The 19589-nt window shown below is 38.5% G+C and overlaps 5 protein-coding genes across 8 annotated transcripts; 4 read left to right on the top strand and 1 right to left on the bottom strand.

Moving 5' to 3' along the window:
• The first annotated feature begins 245 nt into the window (after window positions 1-245).
• LOC120769596 lies at window positions 246-12511 on the top strand. 3 transcript variants are annotated; one of them, XM_040096656.1, is made up of 4 exons: window positions 246-421; window positions 836-1270; window positions 11261-12040; window positions 12168-12511. In XM_040096656.1, exons 2-4 carry the CDS (start codon window positions 1171-1173, stop codon window positions 12338-12340), a joined length of 1053 nt encoding a protein of 350 aa, XP_039952590.1. In that variant the 5' UTR covers window positions 246-421; window positions 836-1170; the 3' UTR covers window positions 12341-12511. The 3 variants fall into 3 exon arrangements, with proteins under 3 accessions (XP_039952590.1, XP_039952589.1, XP_039952588.1); XM_040096655.1 differs by lacking the exon at window positions 246-421 and adding an exon at window positions 428-568; XM_040096654.1 differs by lacking the exon at window positions 246-421 and adding an exon at window positions 582-756.
• On the top strand, window positions 2006-10598 carry LOC120769595 (protein chiffon). Its single transcript, XM_040096653.1, has 2 exons — window positions 2006-2089; window positions 3519-10598. Exon 2 carries the CDS (start codon window positions 3538-3540, stop codon window positions 9997-9999), a length of 6462 nt encoding a protein of 2153 aa, XP_039952587.1. The 5' UTR covers window positions 2006-2089; window positions 3519-3537; the 3' UTR covers window positions 10000-10598.
• Window positions 12512-13154: 643 nt separating the features above from the next.
• On the top strand, window positions 13155-13962 carry LOC120769256. The gene is made up of 3 exons (XM_040096157.1): window positions 13155-13491; window positions 13548-13787; window positions 13865-13962. Exons 1-3 carry the CDS (start codon window positions 13155-13157, stop codon window positions 13960-13962), a joined length of 675 nt encoding a protein of 224 aa, XP_039952091.1.
• LOC120769254 (39S ribosomal protein L4, mitochondrial) lies at window positions 13795-14962 on the bottom strand. The gene is made up of 2 exons (XM_040096156.1): window positions 14235-14962; window positions 13795-14178 (listed from the first exon to the last, which is right to left on the bottom strand). The coding sequence occupies exons 1-2, from the start codon at window positions 14897-14899 to the stop codon at window positions 13959-13961; spliced, it is 885 nt and encodes a 294-aa protein (XP_039952090.1). The 5' UTR covers window positions 14900-14962; the 3' UTR covers window positions 13795-13958.
• Window positions 14963-15240: 278 nt separating this feature from the next.
• LOC120769100 (PRKCA-binding protein) lies at window positions 15241-18951 on the top strand. 2 transcript variants are annotated; one of them, XM_040095960.1, is made up of 5 exons: window positions 15241-15392; window positions 15608-15655; window positions 15735-15947; window positions 16867-16978; window positions 17040-18951. In XM_040095960.1, the coding sequence occupies exons 1-5, from the start codon at window positions 15346-15348 to the stop codon at window positions 18423-18425; spliced, it is 1806 nt and encodes a 601-aa protein (XP_039951894.1). In that variant the 5' UTR covers window positions 15241-15345; the 3' UTR covers window positions 18426-18951. The 2 variants fall into 2 exon arrangements, with proteins under 2 accessions (XP_039951894.1, XP_039951895.1); XM_040095961.1 differs by lacking the exons at window positions 15608-15655; window positions 15735-15947.
• Window positions 18952-19589: the final 638 nt, after the last annotated feature.

The raw sequence follows: 19589 nt of genomic DNA, 5'->3' as shown, positions 1-19589 counted from the left end.
TAAATAGTCAACAATTAACAAATATTTTTTAACTTAAGCCACGAAGCTGTCTAAATTATACCTTTTAGCTTTTCTATTTGATTCCAACTATTATATTTGAAAGTTTTGCACTAGCTGGCAACATCTATTAAAAGCCACCACGAAGCAAAATGGAATGCAAAATTGAAGCAATCCGCCTGCATATGCAGAGAACGTTTATTTCTACGTTCTCTGGCAGCTGCAACAATGAACAAAACGAATGCATACGAACGAATTTAACGAAAGAAAACGAATGAAAAGTGGAGAAGAATATCCGAGCGTCATATTTTAAGCGTTGCCATTTAAAAGTAGAGATATATCACGTCTGTTAGCTTCGCATATATAATTTAATTCGCATCAATTTGAATTGCTTCGTGTGTGATTGGTCGTTATTAATAATAATGTATGAATTATAGCTGGCAACTGTATCACTAATAACTTGCAAACGCAATTACTTTTTCTCATCGGTCAACATAAGACCAAACGACTGGCAGCACTGGTTAAAGCGAAGTGGCAAACGAACGCTGTCTACAATTTTATTAATAAAAATGTTGTAAAATCATAGGAATATATAACTTTTAGACTAAAAAAGAAAGTGCTGTTAAGCCAGTGAATTTGAGTGAAAAATATAGTTTAAGTTGCATTAATATTGTTAACCGAGGGAAGAAGCATATCGGAAAGCATAGCATAGCGTTTGGGTTTGGTTTTTTAATAGTCGTTAGCTTTCACGAATTGTGTGTGAGTTGATGCGCTTTTGTGAGAATAATTTTCTGAATTGAAATCGTTGAATAATTTTGAATGCTTTGTGGTATTGTAGAAACGCGAGTTGGCGAACGTTGCTATATAATGGCCGCTTGAAAATCGAGATGAAAATGTTAACGTTGGAACCTTCTAAATGTATGTAGGAAGGTGTACCAGTAAAAATATAGCGAAAGTGATGACAAAGTATAAAACAGAGAGAAACAAGGGAAGAGTAAATTGAAACAGTTAAACAAAACGAAATTCAATAACTATAGACAACAAAAAGTTAAAAGCTACAGACCAAGTGAGCCAAGTGAAATAATACCATTCCAGCTAATTTTATTTACACGTTGACGACTTCAGCCGTAGTGGAGGGTCTCCGATGTTTTTATTGCTGTCGCTTTTGGGAAAATGTCTCATTTGCCATTGGATGCACGCGCCATTTTGGACTATTTAAATGAATTGGGTTACAGAAACATATCTGCCGAACAGCTCAAGGAATTCATGAAAGGTAAACAATACTGATAATAAGTCACTTACATATACTCGAATGTATATATGCATGCGAAATATGTGACCACATACTAGCATATAATCTAATGTACGCAAACATATATACATATATATAATTAAAACTTAACCTATATATCTCAGTATATTATCGCCTTTAAAATATTTACAATGTTCGTTTTTATAATGTACGTCGCGTTTAATTAAAAGTTTCAAACGTGTTATTGGCAAATACCTACTACATATTGATTTGTTATTGTTCAACGCTGTACCTACATACTGTCTATTTCAACCGTTTTTAGCATTGAAACCCACATACTATTACAATAATATAGGGTCAATTTAAATTGTTAAGTTTATATCATACTTTGCAAGATTAAATAAGAATTTACGCACATGTAATTGCGAGTTAAAAGGCGTATATCATACGACAACGAAACAAGTATTCGCCATAAGAAATTGTGCATAACAGTCAACGAATAGAAAATACAGCAAATAAGTACATCAAAAACATAAAACAAACATGAATACTATGCGCCATTCGCAGAGGCACCAGACCAAACGTCGAACGCAGTAGTGCTGTTTGCCGGGAGTGCTGGTAAAGGCATAAGCGGCAGCAAAAACAAATACAACAAAATGTAGCGGCGATTATTTGTAGTATAGTGTTAGTTATGTGTTATGAATCCGATCTTAGTGTTGGAAAGGCAATGGCGGCGACCAAAGCAGCGACACTGCACCACTGCTATAACAAAGTGTTTTGATACTATAACAACCTCCACCAAAGTAGAATTTACTCGTTGCTTGTTAAATTAAATCGCCGGTATTTTTAGTTAAAATATAATATTGCATTTTTTTTACAATATATTTAATATTTTAGTTATAATTCGGTGAGGCCCTAACAATTAATTTTGCGTTCCTTTTTGTTCCGCTTCACAATTGGATTTGACAATGTTGTGTTTTCCAGTTTGTTTAGTTTATCGTTTTGTTTATAAATATGTGTGTTGTTATCGTTTTGCAGTGGTTATTTCTAATTTAAAAAAATATATATACGTACATTTTTTATTCTTTTTATTTATATAGTTATTTAAAGTTAGGTTTATTCTAAAAATAAAAGGCTTCGAGTTATCGTTATTTTGTGTGGATTGGTTAACAAAACCGAACAAAAGAAAAGAGACCAGATTGAGAAGAGCGACAGCTGCAAGAATACATTCTTTGAATCACATGTAGTTTATACAGAATCAAAATAGAAAACAAAAAGGTCGGCTCTGGCAACGGATGTTACTGAGCGCGCCACAGTTTTACCTGTGTAAAATGGAATATTGTGGCAGCGGGTTTGTCAACCCTCCTGACGCAATGTTCTAAAACACTGTCTTGCTACTCTCAGATAGTTTTAGAAAGACAAATATGTATATGCATGGTAAAATCTTTATTTTAAAATTCGATTTTATTCCAAAATCGAAAATATATTTGCTGTCTGTACAGGTTTATTCAAGCATTTTTTATTCCAAGGCATTGATTGTATATATGTAAGCAACAATTTCACAATTTAACTTTGATTTAAGCTAGCATTTACCTAAAAAAGTTGAGTTTAAAACTATCATATCGTCGAATATAAATGTATGTATGGCTTCGTGCGTCGAGTACTTCCATAATCATTTATTAAATATCTGTAAATTTGTCTCATACCCGCGTTTAACGCTTCAATGGCCACATTAAAGGATATTCGGGTGTGTTATTTGGCTTTTTATATATGTATGTATCCATGCATATTGATGTTGTGCTCGTGTAATCATACATGTGAATATACACTCATATGTACATACTATATATACTCGTATATATTATATATGTACTAAATGTATATGCATACAAATGTTTAACACTTTTTCCAATTAACTATTCACTATTGGTTTAAGGGATACACACTTTACTTTAATTTTTTTTAGAGAAAATTTAGTTAATAGCTTCTTCAATAAGCACTCAGTGGTCATTTTTCATTTTATCGCTTACTCATAAGAATGGTATAAAAACTAACTATTAAAAATATATACTTATTATGTTAATTTCTTTTGAGATAAAGATTTATTTATATGAAATGAAAACAATTTTGTTTATCTATTTTATTCTTCTACTTCTTGGTGTGTGCGCCAATCATTCAATTGCTTAACCTGTACCGCTGCAACAACGATAACAAATTCACTGAATCACAACAAAAACATATGCTAACAATTCTGTATGAACGACAACAGTTAATCTGCACCTAAAGGTATGCAATCACAATCGGAAATTTACAAAAGCAAATTCAAAGAAAAAATTAGCAACAGCCAAGTTCAGCAAGAGCAGCGTCAGCAGCAATCGCAAGGACGAGAACAGTATCGTCAGCAACAGCAGCAGCCACTACAATCGACCACTAGTGTATCTACAAAATCAACAGCAGCAGAAGGTTCTGAAGCAGTCGTTGCCGGTGCCGGCAAAAATCAGCCTTTGCCGCAACGTCGCGCTACTGTCAAAGTAATTAAATGTAAGAAACCTTTGTGCCATTTCAAGTTCTATCTGGACATTTGCGAACACCAGCTAACTAAACGCATTGAAGAACAAATTCGTACACTTGGAGGATCGCTCGAATTCTTTCTTACATCAAGTGTGACACATTTCATTACCGACAAAGCGATATTGCCTCCTGTTGGTGGTAACAACAACAGCAATAATAACAATAATAATTCGTTAAGCAGTCGTCCCGGTACTCCTCAAACACCAGGTACACCAACTACACCGCAAACTCCATATAATTTCGAAACACACGATGGTAAAAGTAATGTCGGTGGTGGTAATAGTACTCCAACTGGATCTGCCAGAAAAGCCAATACCCGTCAAACACGCGCCAATGCGATTCTAAATAGAGTACGTCGCACTAGTACAACCACCAACACTATCAATGTTAATGCTGTCAGTGTCGGTGTTAACGAACCGCAAAACTCACCAACGCCCTTAAACGTTAAAGACGTTGTTAAGCAATCGTCAATTGTTGCAACACAGAGTCCTTACATTGTTTGGCAAACTGAATACGCTTTGCACTTCTTTAAGAAGGTACAGCACGAACTGAAGGATTACTTAGGTGTTAATTCTCGACACGATCAGCACAAACTTTTGAGTAAAGGTCGTAACACTACCGACCCCATAGATCTCAAGGGAGGTGGATTTATAAAAATCGAATCGATCAAACACAACTATAGACCTTATTATCAACTATTTCGAAAATCATCAGGTACTGAGTGGCCCAAAATCGAACTTTCACGTGAGGACGGCGCTTTTCGACTATCACCGAAAAAGAAAACCACACCAAATATAGACGTGCAAGAAAAAGAAAAAGGTAAAGCTAACGAAGAACGAAACATGACGCGCAAATCTCGTTCAAGATCTTCACAGCACCAAAGGCCATTACATGCGGCCGTACAATCTTTGAAAAAAGGTGCTGGCGGAGGTCTTGTAGAGTCTGCTAACACAGTGAAGAGTAGTCCGCGAAATTCACAAGCTGGTGGCGTGGCTGGCGCTATTGCGACTGGCTGTAGACAAGTGAAAGAATCCAGTGACAAGCAATGTGGTGTCTGTGAGATTTGTAAAATCGAATATGATACGTTAACCATACATTTGAAGACTAAAGATCACGAATACTTTGCCAAGAACTCGCAGAATTTTATAGCATTGGACTCGCTAATACATACATCAGCGGACGTAAATAAATTTTTAAACGAGGATAAAAAAGTGGTTTTGGAAGAAATGGAAGTGGAAAATATTGAGGTAATAGGCGATGTAAATGCACCTGATCCATTAGAAGGATCGGAGCCTTTGATGATAATGCCATTGTTGGACGTTACAGATAATACGCGAGGTGGTCTTCACCAAACACCATCACCAACTTTACGCGAGAAATCGAAGCGCAGTACTAAAGGAAAACATTCATCAGAGAAATTTCAAAATATACGCACTACAAAATCTCCTAAGGCTACATCAACAGCTGTTAAGTCACAAACTAGCCCACTAAAACAACAAACGGCACTCAGTCTTGCCACATCCAGCATGCTGGAACTTCAAAGGATTGAAACGTGCGCAGCTGCCAAAGTAAGTGCCACAAAACCCGTCTCCCTTCAATCCGTTTCGCCTGCAGCAACAACGCGACGAAAACAAACATCGGTGACGGCGATTTCTCCACCTATACGTGCAATGCTGCCTCCCTCCTCGTTATACAAAGTAGTCGGCACACCAGAAACAGTAGCTACAGCCGCACGCAAAACACGGGGCGACCTGCTCTCTGGCGGAGATCAAGGAGTAACGGCATCGCCTTCACTAATCGTCAAATTTAAAAAAGTTCGTGCTGCTGAATTAAACCGACTAAACGGTGAAGCTGAGAGTTTTATGTTTCCTAAACAGCGCACATCGAGTGAACTGCCCACCGATATCGATCGACAAACTACTTCCGACAATGCGCGTGCAAGCTTTTCGTCAACAAGTCTAGATAGCACTAGCGACGGGCCAATGGAAATAGAGTTAGCCATAACAGCAGATAATACCGATAAGTCTGCAGTAGGAAGTAAGGAGGTGGGAAAACGCGCAACCACCAATGCAAAGCGTCGTAAAAGCCAAGCGTCGACGTCTACTAAGCAGTGCTTTCCAACCGCCCCCATCCAGCCAGAATTACAACTGAAGAATAAGCTTGGATCACGTAAGTCTGTGCCTACAAAGTCGGCAGTGATGTCGACAGTAGGCAGTAATGTCACTGAAACAGCAAAATCTGCCATATCAGCGGCAGCTGCCAAAGCGAATGCCACAGCAGCTGCTCTAGCGGCAATTACACTGCCAGAAGCAACACGTAAAAGCAGCCGCACCGCCACCGCTATCGTAACGGCAGCAACTACTAGTAGCCGCTTACTACGTGCAGCCGTGGAAGCGGCAAAGCATAACTACCGACAAATGGTGGCAGCCAACGAGTCGGTCGAAAACGGACGCAAAAAGTCGAATGCCAGCGAAACGACGAGAAAGTCCTTGATGGCAGCAACGGCGACGGCGATGAAGACTAGTCAAAATGTGTCAGTTGTGAATATGGAGGATCGGATGGGGGATGTTGAAAATGTTAAGAAGGAAGATGAAAATGAAAGTGAGGCCGACAACACTAGTAGCTATACAGATGAAGAAGAAAATCACACAGATATTTGCAAAGGATTTGGAGGTGGATATTTTGATGAAGATTTAGATGATGATGATGACGACGATATTGATAATGATGATGAAAACGATGAAGACTATGTACATTATAAGAGCAGGCGGCACAAATCTATTTCTTTTGACAATTCGTCCGACATTTGGCAGAGTGCATGTAGTGGTCCAACATCAAGAAGGCAACGGGCAATGAAGCGAGAAGAGCAGAAATATAAAAACGATGTTTCAATAGTTGAAACGAAAGATTGCGCCATTACGAAAAATACACGTGAGGTCGGGAGAGGGGGGAAGCGAAAAAACTGTAGCGAGGAGGCATTTAAGACCAAAGCACTCAATACAAGTGCATCTGGTAAAAGTAATAAAAATTCAGCTGATGAGATGGTATCGCGAACGCCGTCACCGTCGAAGAAAAAGTCCATTGAATCGTGTTTCGATTATAAGACCAGCGAACGCCTAAATCAAATGCGATACTCCTTTGAGCGCATACCTGCAACTGATCTCTGGTACCGAGTTTTCTCACGTCAAGATAATTGCTCCGAACGCTTTTTCGAGTATTACGGTTCAACGAACTATCGTAAGCTCCCTTATGAACTTGGCCCAATACCATTCGCACGCACTTTGGACTCTGCCCTATGCTGTAAACTCTGCGAAAGTCAAAAGAACGTAAAATTACCGTCAAATGAAGAGAATAAAATATTTTCCAATGCGGCAAATGTGTGCAAAGTTAAATCAGAACCATTGGAAGATTCGGAAGCGGGCGCCACCAAATCAAGAGACTCGAGCAGTTGCAATTCGAATGACATCACCAATACAAACAACATATGTCACATTGGAAATGCTAAAAATGTACCACCCGAGTCTTCTACAACACAGTATAAGCATAAACATAAAAAATTACAAATTCTACAACGTTATCGCCAGGAGCAACAAGAACTACAGAAACGACAATCCCAACAGGTTTCTGCACTTCAGGAGAATATCTCCAACGAATCGCAATGTGATACCAAAGCTACTAGTACATCAGGTCCAGAGCGAGCGCGCGATCGACAACGAGCTGGCTCCACACACAGCACAACGAGTAGTACGAGTTGTGCCAGCAGCACGGCCACTACCAAAACCAGCAAAAATAGATACCTCAATAAGCATCTAAATAAAGCTGCGGCCGCCTTTCTGAACTTGGAATTGCCACCTAGAAAATCTCCGCGCGAGCACGCTTCAACGCTTGCATTAGTGAGCTGCATTATAAAGCAGAGGCAAGATTCACAGAGTAAACCGAATTCAGAGACCGACGAGCCGTCCACTACTCCCACACCAGTTTCCGTTACCGAAGCAGCAACCGTTACCACACCTGGATCAGAGCTCGCTTTAGCTATAACTTCAACAATAAAAACTAAAGCGCAGAACGTAACGACATCATCAGTATACACAGATTCAGTATGTAATGCGAAACCATCACCAACTGTTAGCGATTTACCTATTTTACGTTCTCCACGCCATACACGGTCTGCTGCGGCTACACCCGTCGAAGAGTTGCGTTTCACCACTGAAATATCGGAAAATGTAAAACGCATGCGACGTGGCCAAAATAAATACGATCACTCACCTCCAATAGCGCTTAATCAATCACGGAAAAGCACTCGTGGCGGCCGACAGATGGTAAAGTCACCACTCAGTAGACCATCACGGGATTATAATGGTGTACAAAAATTCCTGCACTCCACTGGTCGCACCACTAATCGAATGAGTCAAACACCCAATTCGATGGTCGCAGCAGCAGCATCGACAGGCAAACGACGTAGACGTGGATTTGCGGCCAGACGACATAATTGCTACAGTGGTCTACTTGGACAGGGTTCTGCTATGCCATCCATTCGTAAGACAGGTTCCAAAAAGGGCGTATTAGAATTCGAGGTGGATTCGGCTGCATTAAAAGCGCTTGATAGTGCGACGAAACATACAAATATTCATAAACTAGAGTGGCAGATTGATAAATACCTGCAATTCCATGGCAGCGAATACGATTTAGAGGAAGATTTAGCGTTGGACAACTGTGAAGGTGGAGAAGCGATATCGCTTGCAAAGATAAGTACATCCTCGAGAAAGAATAGCGCAACTCCTGCATCGGCTACTGCATCTACGAGTAAGACACTTGGTGGAATCAGCTCAACTAATGCAAATGTCAAACGTAATACAAACGCAGCGATATCTTCCGCTACCTTGGCGTCAAATACACCGCCCCCCACCGATTGCTTTTCTAGTGACTTCGATCTGTATGACTTGTTTACGAATGCAATGGGTGGCAGTCCGTCAGAAGAGGAACAAATGATAAATGTTGGCGGAAAACGTAGAAGCGCGGGCCTTAGTTTATACAACTCGCTATCAATGCAGAACTATTTTCGCAAACGGAAAAGTCTGAAATCCAACCGTACGGGGTGGCCAAAAGTACAAAAAAAGAAGACTTCCGCGCGCCAACAACAAAAGTTAGCACAAAAAATACGTTTCCTGCGAGATATAGGTGAGTTGGCTGGAAATGGTATTAAAGAAGAAGCGGTTTTGACAGAGAGTAAGGGAGGCGATGAAGCTGAAGAAAACGATATATCCCTTATGTGTAGAGGTGTACAACGGCGGCGGCGAAACGGTGTTATTACGCCACCACAAAGTGAGGGTGAAGTCAACCAAAAAACGCAAAATGATGTCGGAGAAGATGAAGAAGAAGCAGGCGCGGACGATGATACGGAACTAGAGGCTGGCGAGAGTATACCGGAGGAGGAAGAAGAAGATGATGGAGACGAGTTGGAGGACGATGGCGAAACTATGATGGATTCAATCGATGAGGAAGGAGTACAAAGTGAAGCCGACGCTGACGATGCAGCCGAAGCTGATGAGGAAGACTTAGAAGATGCTGAACTGTATACAGAAGCAGTTGGTACAGCAGGCGAATATGAAGAGGATAGTAATTTCGTGTCCTTGCGTAAACGCATACGACGGCATACGAATGCTAGTCCGCTCGAAGATAAGCACTCGCCTGCAAACTTGTTAACAACGATTAGTTGTACCACCAATAATAACAGCGGTGCCACTTCTACGCCCTCGACGCAAATGCTACTTGGAAGTGCAAGGCGTACACCTCAGTTGCTCAACGGCAGCCTGGGTAGCTGCATTAGTCCAAGCGAAAAAGCCGGCGATAATTCAGATATTTTTACAGTGTCTTCTGATGGACTAGATACCGATTTGGATATGAGCAACTCGCAACATAAATGTGACGATGAACATATGCATCATCATAACCATCATCATACGCATCATCAGGATCAATGTGTTGGTCATCAGACGCCAAAACGTAAATTTGACTTGTCGAAATATGCGCCAAATAATACTACAGCAAGTAGCTGCGCAGCGGAAGCCGCAACTGCTGCCGTTAAATCCTTGGCAATATCACAGTTTCTTAAAAAAGAGGTACGGGTGACATGTAGACGCTTGCGGGCTCCATTCCGTCGCTATCGATATCGCAGATAGGATAATAAAAGTTCAACTAATGTGGCTGCAACTATAGTCGCTCACAACACGTAACTGCACTGGCGAGCAGCAGGCAGCAATAGTGGACCAACAACTTCGAGCACCATAAACAACATGCAACAGTGTAAATACACATTACATTACAAGCAACTTTCACCCATGAAAATATTATAAGAAAAATTAAAGAATTCAATCACACAACTAGTTGTATTTTGTACTTGTAAATTGTTACGCAATCAATGTTTTAAGACGAAACCCCCTCAAAAAACAAAAAAAAAACTAAACACTGCATACCTATGAATGATAAAAAACTTTAAGCAGTAGAGTATATAAAGTATATAAAGAAAATGTATGTAATTTAATAATTGTCGGACTTAAAGTACATTATGTATACCATACACACATACCAGCATATAATTTTTGTAATTAAAATAAAATTAAAAGAACTTAAACGAAAATTAATACTAAGTACCACAAACATTCGCTGCCCCATGCACTAGCCTCAATTTCCACTATGTACAGTATGGTGTAGAGTTAGTGTTTATTTTGTGAATAATGTTATCCTAATAGAATTTTGTAAAACCTCAGCTAATACAGTATATCAATGTTTAATTTTTCGTAAAGAAATGCTCGCGAAAATAAAGAATTTTGTTGATTTTATTTTATTTTATTTTTTTCTACACAATAAAATGTAATGTAAAGTTTAGCGTTTAAGTAGCATATTGTAATCGTATACGTTTAAACAAAATTGAAAGTAAAATGCTAAATGCATTTGTATGTATGTATGTGTTGCAGCGAATTCACGCGAAACTAAAATAATTTTCATATGTTCTGTAAAACAACTATCAAGATATGAACTTAATTATAATACAAAAACAAATAAAAAGATCATTATAAAAAAATTAATGCGATTTACAATTTAAAAAATTGTCTATTTTTTTTTTTACTGAAAAATAATAATCGTGCATTATAGTTACCAAAAAAAGAGTAGGTATTCCATAAGGAAACTGGTATTTAATCGAAGTTTGACCCTTAATTACTATAGTGGTCCGATCTGAACAATTTCTTCAGAGATAAAAGTTCCACTGTCGTTGAAATGAGTTCCACTTAAGCAATATTACATATGTACATATATGTAGACATGTATATGTACAGCAACCGCATAAAAAAGTAGTAACAATAAAAATTCAAAAATGTCTCTTTAGAAAGTAGTCAAAATTAAACGTTTATGCATAATTATAACGATATTCACAATCCTTAGATCTTCGCAAACTCATTAAATACGAGGAGACACTAGGCATCAATGCTCATCAAGACAATTACTTTGAGAAGCTCTTTAAGCGTACAACCGCCAGTTTTCGCGCTAAGTTGGACAAGGAGAATGCACATTGTGAACGCGCTGTCGATGTAAAGTCAAAACGTGATCATGATGCTCATGCCTTACGATCGTTGAATCAAAAAGAGCATCAACAACAATTGGAATCAAGAGCGGCTATGGCCAAGAAAGGTAATCAATCCCATTCTACCCGCACGAATTCAACTTCGCAGTATGGGACAACTTTCGGGGGCAGTAGTATGAGTGACAAACTGAATGCCAAACAAAAGTCTCAACAACAGCAGAAACTAGTGCAGTCAGCGGAGCCACACAAAAAGGTTTCGGAAGCACGTCCTCGACCGCACACAACCACTTTCGATGCGGGAACTTTATCACGCGAGCAAGCTTGGCAAAGTAATAAACGTGTACCGTTTAGTGAATGCAATGAATTGAGAGGTCCTCAGTCTGAAGCGACTGAACGTGCCTCAACGCGTCCTTCAGCGCAAAGAGAGGCGAGTCTAAAGCGTGGCCAAACAGCAACCAGCACAATTGGTAACAAAGAAGACAAGACTAAATCAAATGGAGCAGCGTCAAATCCAAGGGTTGAATCGCGAGATACTAATCGTGGACGTGCTCGTGTTAGATATCCATCTCACGAACGTAGCGCTCCAAGGCGTAGTCCGAGTGGCGGCAGTTACACCACAGCCAGATCTTTGGGTGTTATGAGTAAGTAATATGGTTACATGCTATATATTTTGGCTAGACAAATCGCAGATATAATTAAAAAAATTTCAAAAACATAAAAACTAATTAAAATAGCAACAAACAATTATTTTCTTTTATTTTATTTTAGTACCACGACAATGCACAGCGACACGCCGCCGCCGACCACTAAGTAAAGATCCGGTTGCCTTATATCACTACTACCAGAGTGAATGGAATTACTTTCGTGAACAAATACCAGGTGAGAGTTCACATTCGGAGCTGCGTTGGATGATACGTGAACGCCTATTGGACCCCAACTAAAAATATATATATGTATATAAATATCAAAAACAAGGATTGAGTTATGAAAAAGACAACCAATCGGAATTTTACTTCCATCTTTTTAAGTATATAAAATAAACTGACCTCTTGACAATGGATAAAATGTAATTTGAATTCTTCAAATAATTTAATACTCCAATTATTTTATAGATTTGAAACTAAAATAAAATCAATTTATATAAACGAAATTAGAAAAACCTTTTTATATTATGGGCAAACACTTTTTTAACTATATAATTTGAAACGTTGACCTATGACTCTGAAATGGGTATTGTTTATTTATGTTTTATTTTCTCTATAATTATACTATATAATTATTAAAGCAAAACATGCCTCCAAACGGTACTGCGCAACTGGATTAGAATTGAATTTATACTCTTTTAAGGATGGTCCACTTGAGATTATTAATAAAAATTTGTTTCCGCTAAAGAAATATTAATATAAAATTAAGAAAAATAATTAGGAGGACTTTACTGTAGTTCAAATCATTTAAAAATAAATTTAGAAAAATTTTGATTCTTAAAAATTTGATTTGACAAAACGCAAATGTCAATGTTTCTAAATAATAATAAGAAAACAAGGATATAAAATACATATCTAAATTTATTTTATGTAAACTTTGTCTTTCGCAGCTTATCGTTTCGATATAACATTCTGTCAAAATTCTATTAGTTACTATATTTCGGAGAGTTATTTATGTAAGATTTTTTCGCAAATATACAAATGAGTTCGTGAAAAACAATAATAGTTGATACAAAATAACGCGATATTATTAAAGCCTGTTAATATAGAAATGTCAGCGTTTAAAAAAATGTTCAATGTTTTACGTTCAAGCAAAGGAGAGGGTAGCATAATGGATATGGGAACAATGAGTGATAAAAGTTTACATTCCACGTATTCGGGTAACACCAGACCGAGCGTATACACATTTCATAATGAATTCGGCGCCTCATGTAGAGCCTCGCCTTTGTCAACAACATCCGAAGCAACGCACATTAACTACGCTAATGAATTAACCAATTGGCGACAAATGGATCCTAATCAATCGGTAATCCCTTTTCCTGGTAATTCTATGTCGCCAGGATATTATGGTCAATACGGTTATTCGGAACCATATTCTACAAATATGCGTAAGCTTTTCAAAGAAGTTTGACATTTCTATTTAAATTTTCGTTTTAATATTTAGCATACCAAAATTCAAATTTTGGTTACCCCATATTGAACGATAATCAAATTATGGTACCGGAGAATCCATTGTATGCAGAAAATAGATTGATGGGTGCCGATAGTCATCTGCCAACAATGCCCAATATGACAACTTTGGCTGAACCTAGGAATCAATTTGTAAACTCACGCTCCGATGCGTTTAGATCCAGTATGGCAGCTATTCCACTAGATAAGTTGAAAAGAATGCGCGCAGCGAAAGGCAAGTATATTATTTCTAACATTTTCACATATTTATTCTATAGATAAATGCTGCTTCTATTGCATTTAATATTTTAGATTTATACAACGTTTTGAATTACTTGGATAGCGACGAGACTTTCTTAAAGAAATCGAGCAAATCTAATAAATCCAAAAAAATTAGCAAACTATTTTAGACTTGATCCAATTTGAATTTGCCTCCTTTCTTTGCCCCATCAGTTCGATGGAGTTGATACAACAAGCGCTCCTCGATATGTTTCACCGCATTTACAGTTAGCACTAAAGTGTCGTGTTTAAGCATTGAGTATGTATTGAGACCATATGAAGGCATTAAGTTCACATAACTCAGCGCATCGGTGGCATAAGAAATATTCTCTGGAAAAATATCATCTCTGCATGGAAAAAGAAAATATATTATTTCATAACTTTTTCAAATAAAATAAAATACCTGTCCACAATTAACACAGAAGGTCCCCAGTTGCGTTCTTTTATCAATTCTTTAATGAACTGTGGGTCTTGTGTGGGCACATCAACGGTATCAATAACATGTAGATCGTCTTGTGCAAGTTTTACACTAAGCGTTGCAGTCAAACCCATCACTCTCTTGTAAAACGGTAGCATATAGAAATGTGTGGTGGGTGAACGTGGTCCGTGCGCAACGCCACCACCACGGAATAAGGGCGATCTTATGGATCCATGTCGGGCACGTCCCATTCCTTTCTGAGGCCATGGTTTTCTTCCACCACCACGCACTTCCGCGCGTGTTTTGGTATGGGCAAAACTTACATAACGATATTTACGCTGCCATTCTATATTTTCTTGTATGACATCAACGCGGGGCTGTGTTGCAAAAACGTCCGGGTGCAATTCGATAATGCCTACTTTACGTTCCGGCACATCATCAATGTTTTCAATCCAAACTTGTCGTGAAACGGCACGATTCATTGGTTCATACTGCGGCCAATTGAGTGGCAAGATAAGTGGTGGCGTCGTTGTTTTTGACACTGCAACCTCTGATGACGATTCCTTGACCACATCGTGGGTGGCACGGCTGGCAGTTTTACGCAGATTTGGTATTAAAATACTCTTGGTTTTATTTAACAAATTTAACATTTTCGACCTATGTTTATAGTTTCGTAAAAGTCGAATCCACCGAGTAAAAAGCGTGATATAAACATTCTTTCTTATTTTGACATTTATCAACTATTTCCCCTATATACATTAGCGTGATCCAATACATTCCAAAAATGTGCTCATCACGCCTTTTGGCTGCACTAAATATTTATCTGTGAGAAAACATTCTTCATTTAATAAATGTAACTTCAAAGTGTTATATGTTTTATTTAGCGATTTTTACAAAAGTTTATATTCCGATACAAATAAAATTTTACCACACGAATCACTTTGTTTTGTTTTGACACTGAAGCCATTGTGAATGGGACATTGTCAACGCTGAGAAGTATGCTATAATTTTGCGTGCGCCCTTTTCCAATCAGATAATCAAAACCGGAAAATTAAAAAATATAAACATTAAATACTATTAAACGATATCAGGAAAAATGTTAACGGATACAGACGATGATTACTTCTTTGAAGAGGATAAAATGTAAGTTTAATAGCATTTTGTTCAAACAAAATATCATTATATATTTTCACACATATGTTTATCTGTTCTTAAAAAACTGTGGTCTGAGTAATAATCAATATCATTGCATTTGTGTCGTCTATTTACGTATCATCTAAATTAAAACTAATTTTCTAAATTTTCTTGCAACTAAAATTTTGTTCAATTAAATTTAAACTTTATGTAAATCATAAAAGCATTTTAACGGAGTCTGCCGTCATTACACCGCTATTGCTCAACGAGAAGTAAGTAGAAGCACTGAGACATAACAATGGCGGTACACTTTCTCTGAAACTCCATGTATGTACTTATGTATCCTCAAAGTTCTACGCATTTGGCGATGCAACAACAACAGGAAACGCAGAATGAGCCGAGTTCAAATGCTGCCAATTCCGATTTTGAAGTAGAATTAGTGATTGACAACGAACGGAAGTCGACACCCGAAACTGACGATGTCGCTCAGACTAATATTATTGTGCCCCTTTTGAGCGAGCGTTTAATTGAGTTCGATAGGCAAAAATTTGAATTAGACCGACTGTAAGTTGTGACTAGCACTGAACGGTATAAATGTACGAACCTACCAAAAGCAGCAACTATAATTGTTGCTGTGCACCAATAATATATAGTATATGTACAATCTAATTTGGTATACAGATTAGCTCAACATACTGGCTAGTATTAATGTAGTCAACGTATTGTCAATTAGGGAGGATCAAAATTCTCCTAGTAGTTTCGCTTGCAAGTCCATAGTTTCCCTATTTTTATAGTTTAGATTTTTGCAAAATTGGGACCAATATTATCGTAGTTTTCTGTGAAAGAAACGGTTGAAACTTATATATTAAGATACATACATATATATAAATTTATTTATAACGGTTATTTAAGCCAGCAAATATAACAATCAACATAAAAAAGCGCAGCGCAATATGTGGACATTTCAATTTTCGACCATATTTCGACAATTCAGGAATTGCTATAAATTATAATTTACACACATATGTACATATGTATATATATACATGTGTGTAACGTGCATTTATATATTTATATGCATATATCCATATTTCCAATTTAGGAATAGAAAGAAAATATTCAAACGGTAACTTTTGCGTTAGATTCATGCACACACACACATACGTATATGTACATACATATTTAATTAATGCATGCATAAGTAAGTTATCTCAAACTTATAATTATATATGTATTTTGATTGGCTACTTTAGAAAATGTTGACTCATGTTCCACCACGTCTAGCTTTATCACTGTAAATATGCATACTAATTTCCAAAGCATCTGTATCATATACATACTTATACATATGTACATATCTACATCATAATTAGCATCAGTAGACTTATGGTAGCATCACCGCATTACATAACTAAAAACTCATGAAAAATAAAAAATCACAACTAAATTTTATTTTTTTTTAAATACCCAACATTGAATACAGGGGCATGACGGTAACTGTGAGCTCCGTGGTGATTACGAAGGATCAGAGCAATTTGATAGGAATTAGCATAGGCGGCGGCTCGCCACTGTGCCCCTGTCTTTACATAGTACAGGCAAGTTGGAATTATATTTAAAGTAATGCACACATTGACTAATTTTCTTGACTGCCGTTAGGTCTTCGATGGCACACCAGCAGCGCGTGAAGGCTCACTGCAAAGCGGCGATGAACTGTTGGCTGTCAACTCGGTGAGTGTGAAGGGCAAAACAAAGGTGGAAGTAGCGAAAATGATACAGGCCGCCACCACAACGGTAACCATACACTACAATAAATTGCATGCTGACCCGGAGCAGGGCAAATCATTGGACATTATATTAAAAAAATTAAAGCATCGCATAGTGGATAATATGTCCAGCAACACAGCAGATACATTGGGTCTTTCGCGTGCCATTCTCTGTAATGATTCGTTGGTTAAGCGACTGGAAGAACTTGAGGGTACCGAATTGATGTATAAAGGTTTGGTGGAGCATGCGCGACGTATGCTAAAAGCCTACTACGATCTGCTACAGACATATAAGGCATTCGGCGATTGCTTTACACATATAAGTGCGCATGAACCGCAACAACGGGCATCTGAGGCGTTCCGCATGTTCGGTGAATTTCATCGGAATCTGGAAAAGGATGGTTTAAATATTATCAAGCAAATTAAACCGGTGCTCTCCGACTTGGGTACATATTTGAACAAGGCGATACCAGACACCAAATTAACGGTGCGCCGTTATGCCGATGCTAAATTCACCTATCTCTCCTACTGTTTGAAAGTGAAAGAGATGGACGATGAGGAGCATAGCTTCGCCGCATTGCAAGATCCACTCTATCGCGTCGAAACCGGCAACTACGAATACAGACTGATTTTACGTTGTCGTCAGGATGCGCGCAATAAATTCGCCAAATTGCGTACCGATGTATTGGAAAAGATGGAACTGCTCGAGTGCAAGCATGCAATGGATTTGAATAAACAATTACGCAGTTTGCTCGACAGTTTGGCACAGCTCAACCGTTCGGTTGTAGAGCGTATAGAAGCGTTGCCGCCACTCTTTCCGATTGAAGTTGATTTCAAAGAAACTGACTTCCAATATAAATCGACCACGCTAAAGCCACAAGATCTCGATGAGGAAGAGGAGGAAGAGCAGACCATCGTGCGTACCGATTCGCACAGTTTGCGGATGGCAAGTACGGAAGTCGTTTGTGGCTTAGAAGCTGTAGAAACGCCAGCACCAGTGGTAAATATACAACAAAAAGGTAATCTGCTGGACGAGCTCGATACGACGTCCGATCCGAGTGTGGACAATAATGAAACACTACTCAAAGAGTTGGGTCTATTCGGCGTGGATCTTATGTCAAATCCACAAACATTAACGAATCAAAAAGACTCAGTGGCCGCACAGAATGGCGCTTATGATTTCGATTTATTTCTCAATCAGTCAGCAGCAACGGCAACACAATTGGAACAGGATTTAATGTCAGCGAATGCGATCGAAACCGATTTGTTGTTACAGTGAATCTACTTTTTACGTGTGACGGACATGCATTTTGGGAAAAAATATTTGTAAGTTGTGTGTTGTAAGTAAATATTAGTGGAAGTATTAGCTAATACATATACAAATATGTATTATTATACTATAAAATATAATAAATGGAAATACTGAAATATTATTAAAAAAATTTTATGCTAAATTTACACTATCAGTTTACATACGGATTTTATAGTGACACATCCATGTAGTGGGAATTGAGTGAATACATCAACTGCGTTTTCCACAAAAGTAAGAGAAGTGGAAAGCTTCCGTGCAGAAGAAACGAGAAAGGTCGGAGCTAGCAGTGGAACGCAGATGAAGAAGTTACAGACCTATCAGAACACTATACTCCGGACTACGACAAGATGCCTCTTGATGTTTCCCATTGAATATCAACATAGTCAGAGGCTTATACTCCCAGTTAAAGAGCATAATAAACTCCTCTCCAAGCAGTTCCTGCTGGGATGTTTCCGCAGAAATCACCCCTGCAGCTACCTGCTTGGAGCGGAACCGCCTCCTAGGAACATCAAGAGGTCTTCCTCAATTACGTCGACGACATCGAACACTACGCCGACCGGACTTCCGACGCAACTAACTTCCGACAGATACTGACCGCCATTCACAGTGGAGCTATCAGTATCTATCAGCGTCTCCCTTCCAGTGAATGGCGTTCTTGGAGTCAAATCACCACCCATTGCAGACGAAGTTGCCGCGAGAAACGAGAGTGACCCTTGCGCAGCTTAGTCACTGGCCACCTCTTTGCATGCCCCATTCATCTGACACCCTTTTCCCTTTGGTCCGACCCCGTCGAAACAGCACGTTTCTTGGGCCTACCGTTAGATGACGTCGACGACAACTTAGATAATCCTTACCATCCTAACGGGGATTAGATAATCCGTTAAAACAACTAGCAACAAATGTGTGGCTTTTGACTGCTATTTAAAAAAATCGAATTTTTTGTATCTAGATGCATTTAATAATGAAAATCGAACCTTTTCAGCGGTGTAATCGGTCGGTACAAATCGAGAGTTCGTTCCTGTTTAGTATTAATCACCTCCTAGGATAGTCGAGTCTACGTAACGGACCCGGATTTTTATCCGGGCAAGGACTGTCAACTCGGCAGAATTCTGCCGCTTCAACAACAACATT

Source organism: Bactrocera tryoni, chromosome 2 (genome assembly GCF_016617805.1).
Source record: "Bactrocera tryoni isolate S06 chromosome 2, CSIRO_BtryS06_freeze2, whole genome shotgun sequence".
Classification (NCBI taxonomy): Eukaryota; Metazoa; Arthropoda; class Insecta; order Diptera; family Tephritidae; genus Bactrocera; species Bactrocera tryoni.
This window is presented reverse-complemented; position numbering and strand designations above follow the sequence as displayed.

What these genes read in the sequence shown, in the direction of transcription:
- LOC120769256 (XM_040096157.1), top strand. Translation starts at nt 13,155, where the DNA reads ATGTCAGCGTTTAAAAAAATGTTCAATGTTTTACGTTCAAGCAAAGGA. An exon ending in ACCATATTCTACAAATATGC is followed by an intron (nt 13,492 to 13,547) that starts GTAAGCTTTTCA and finishes TTTAATATTTAG; the next exon opens with CATACCAAAATTCAAATTTT. An exon ending in AAGAATGCGCGCAGCGAAAG is followed by an intron (nt 13,788 to 13,864) that starts GCAAGTATATTA and finishes TTAATATTTTAG; the next exon opens with ATTTATACAACGTTTTGAAT.
- LOC120769595 (XM_040096653.1), top strand. Translation starts at nt 3,538, where the DNA reads ATGCAATCACAATCGGAAATTTACAAAAGCAAATTCAAAGAAAAAATT.
- LOC120769254 (XM_040096156.1), bottom strand. Translation starts at nt 14,899, where the DNA reads ATGTTAAATTTGTTAAATAAAACCAAGAGTATTTTAATACCAAATCTG. An exon ending in TCTGTGTTAATTGTGGACAG is followed by an intron (nt 14,179 to 14,234) that starts GTATTTTATTTT and finishes TTTTCCATGCAG; the next exon opens with AGATGATATTTTTCCAGAGA.
- LOC120769596 (XM_040096656.1), top strand. Translation starts at nt 1,171, where the DNA reads ATGTCTCATTTGCCATTGGATGCACGCGCCATTTTGGACTATTTAAAT. An exon ending in GCTCAAGGAATTCATGAAAG is followed by an intron (nt 1,271 to 11,260) that starts GTAAACAATACT and finishes CACAATCCTTAG; the next exon opens with ATCTTCGCAAACTCATTAAA. An exon ending in CAGATCTTTGGGTGTTATGA is followed by an intron (nt 12,041 to 12,167) that starts GTAAGTAATATG and finishes ATTTTATTTTAG; the next exon opens with TACCACGACAATGCACAGCG.
- LOC120769100 (XM_040095960.1), top strand. Translation starts at nt 15,346, where the DNA reads ATGTTAACGGATACAGACGATGATTACTTCTTTGAAGAGGATAAAAT. An exon ending in AAATTTGAATTAGACCGACT is followed by an intron (nt 15,948 to 16,866) that starts GTAAGTTGTGAC and finishes CATTGAATACAG; the next exon opens with GGGCATGACGGTAACTGTGA. An exon ending in CCTGTCTTTACATAGTACAG is followed by an intron (nt 16,979 to 17,039) that starts GCAAGTTGGAAT and finishes GACTGCCGTTAG; the next exon opens with GTCTTCGATGGCACACCAGC.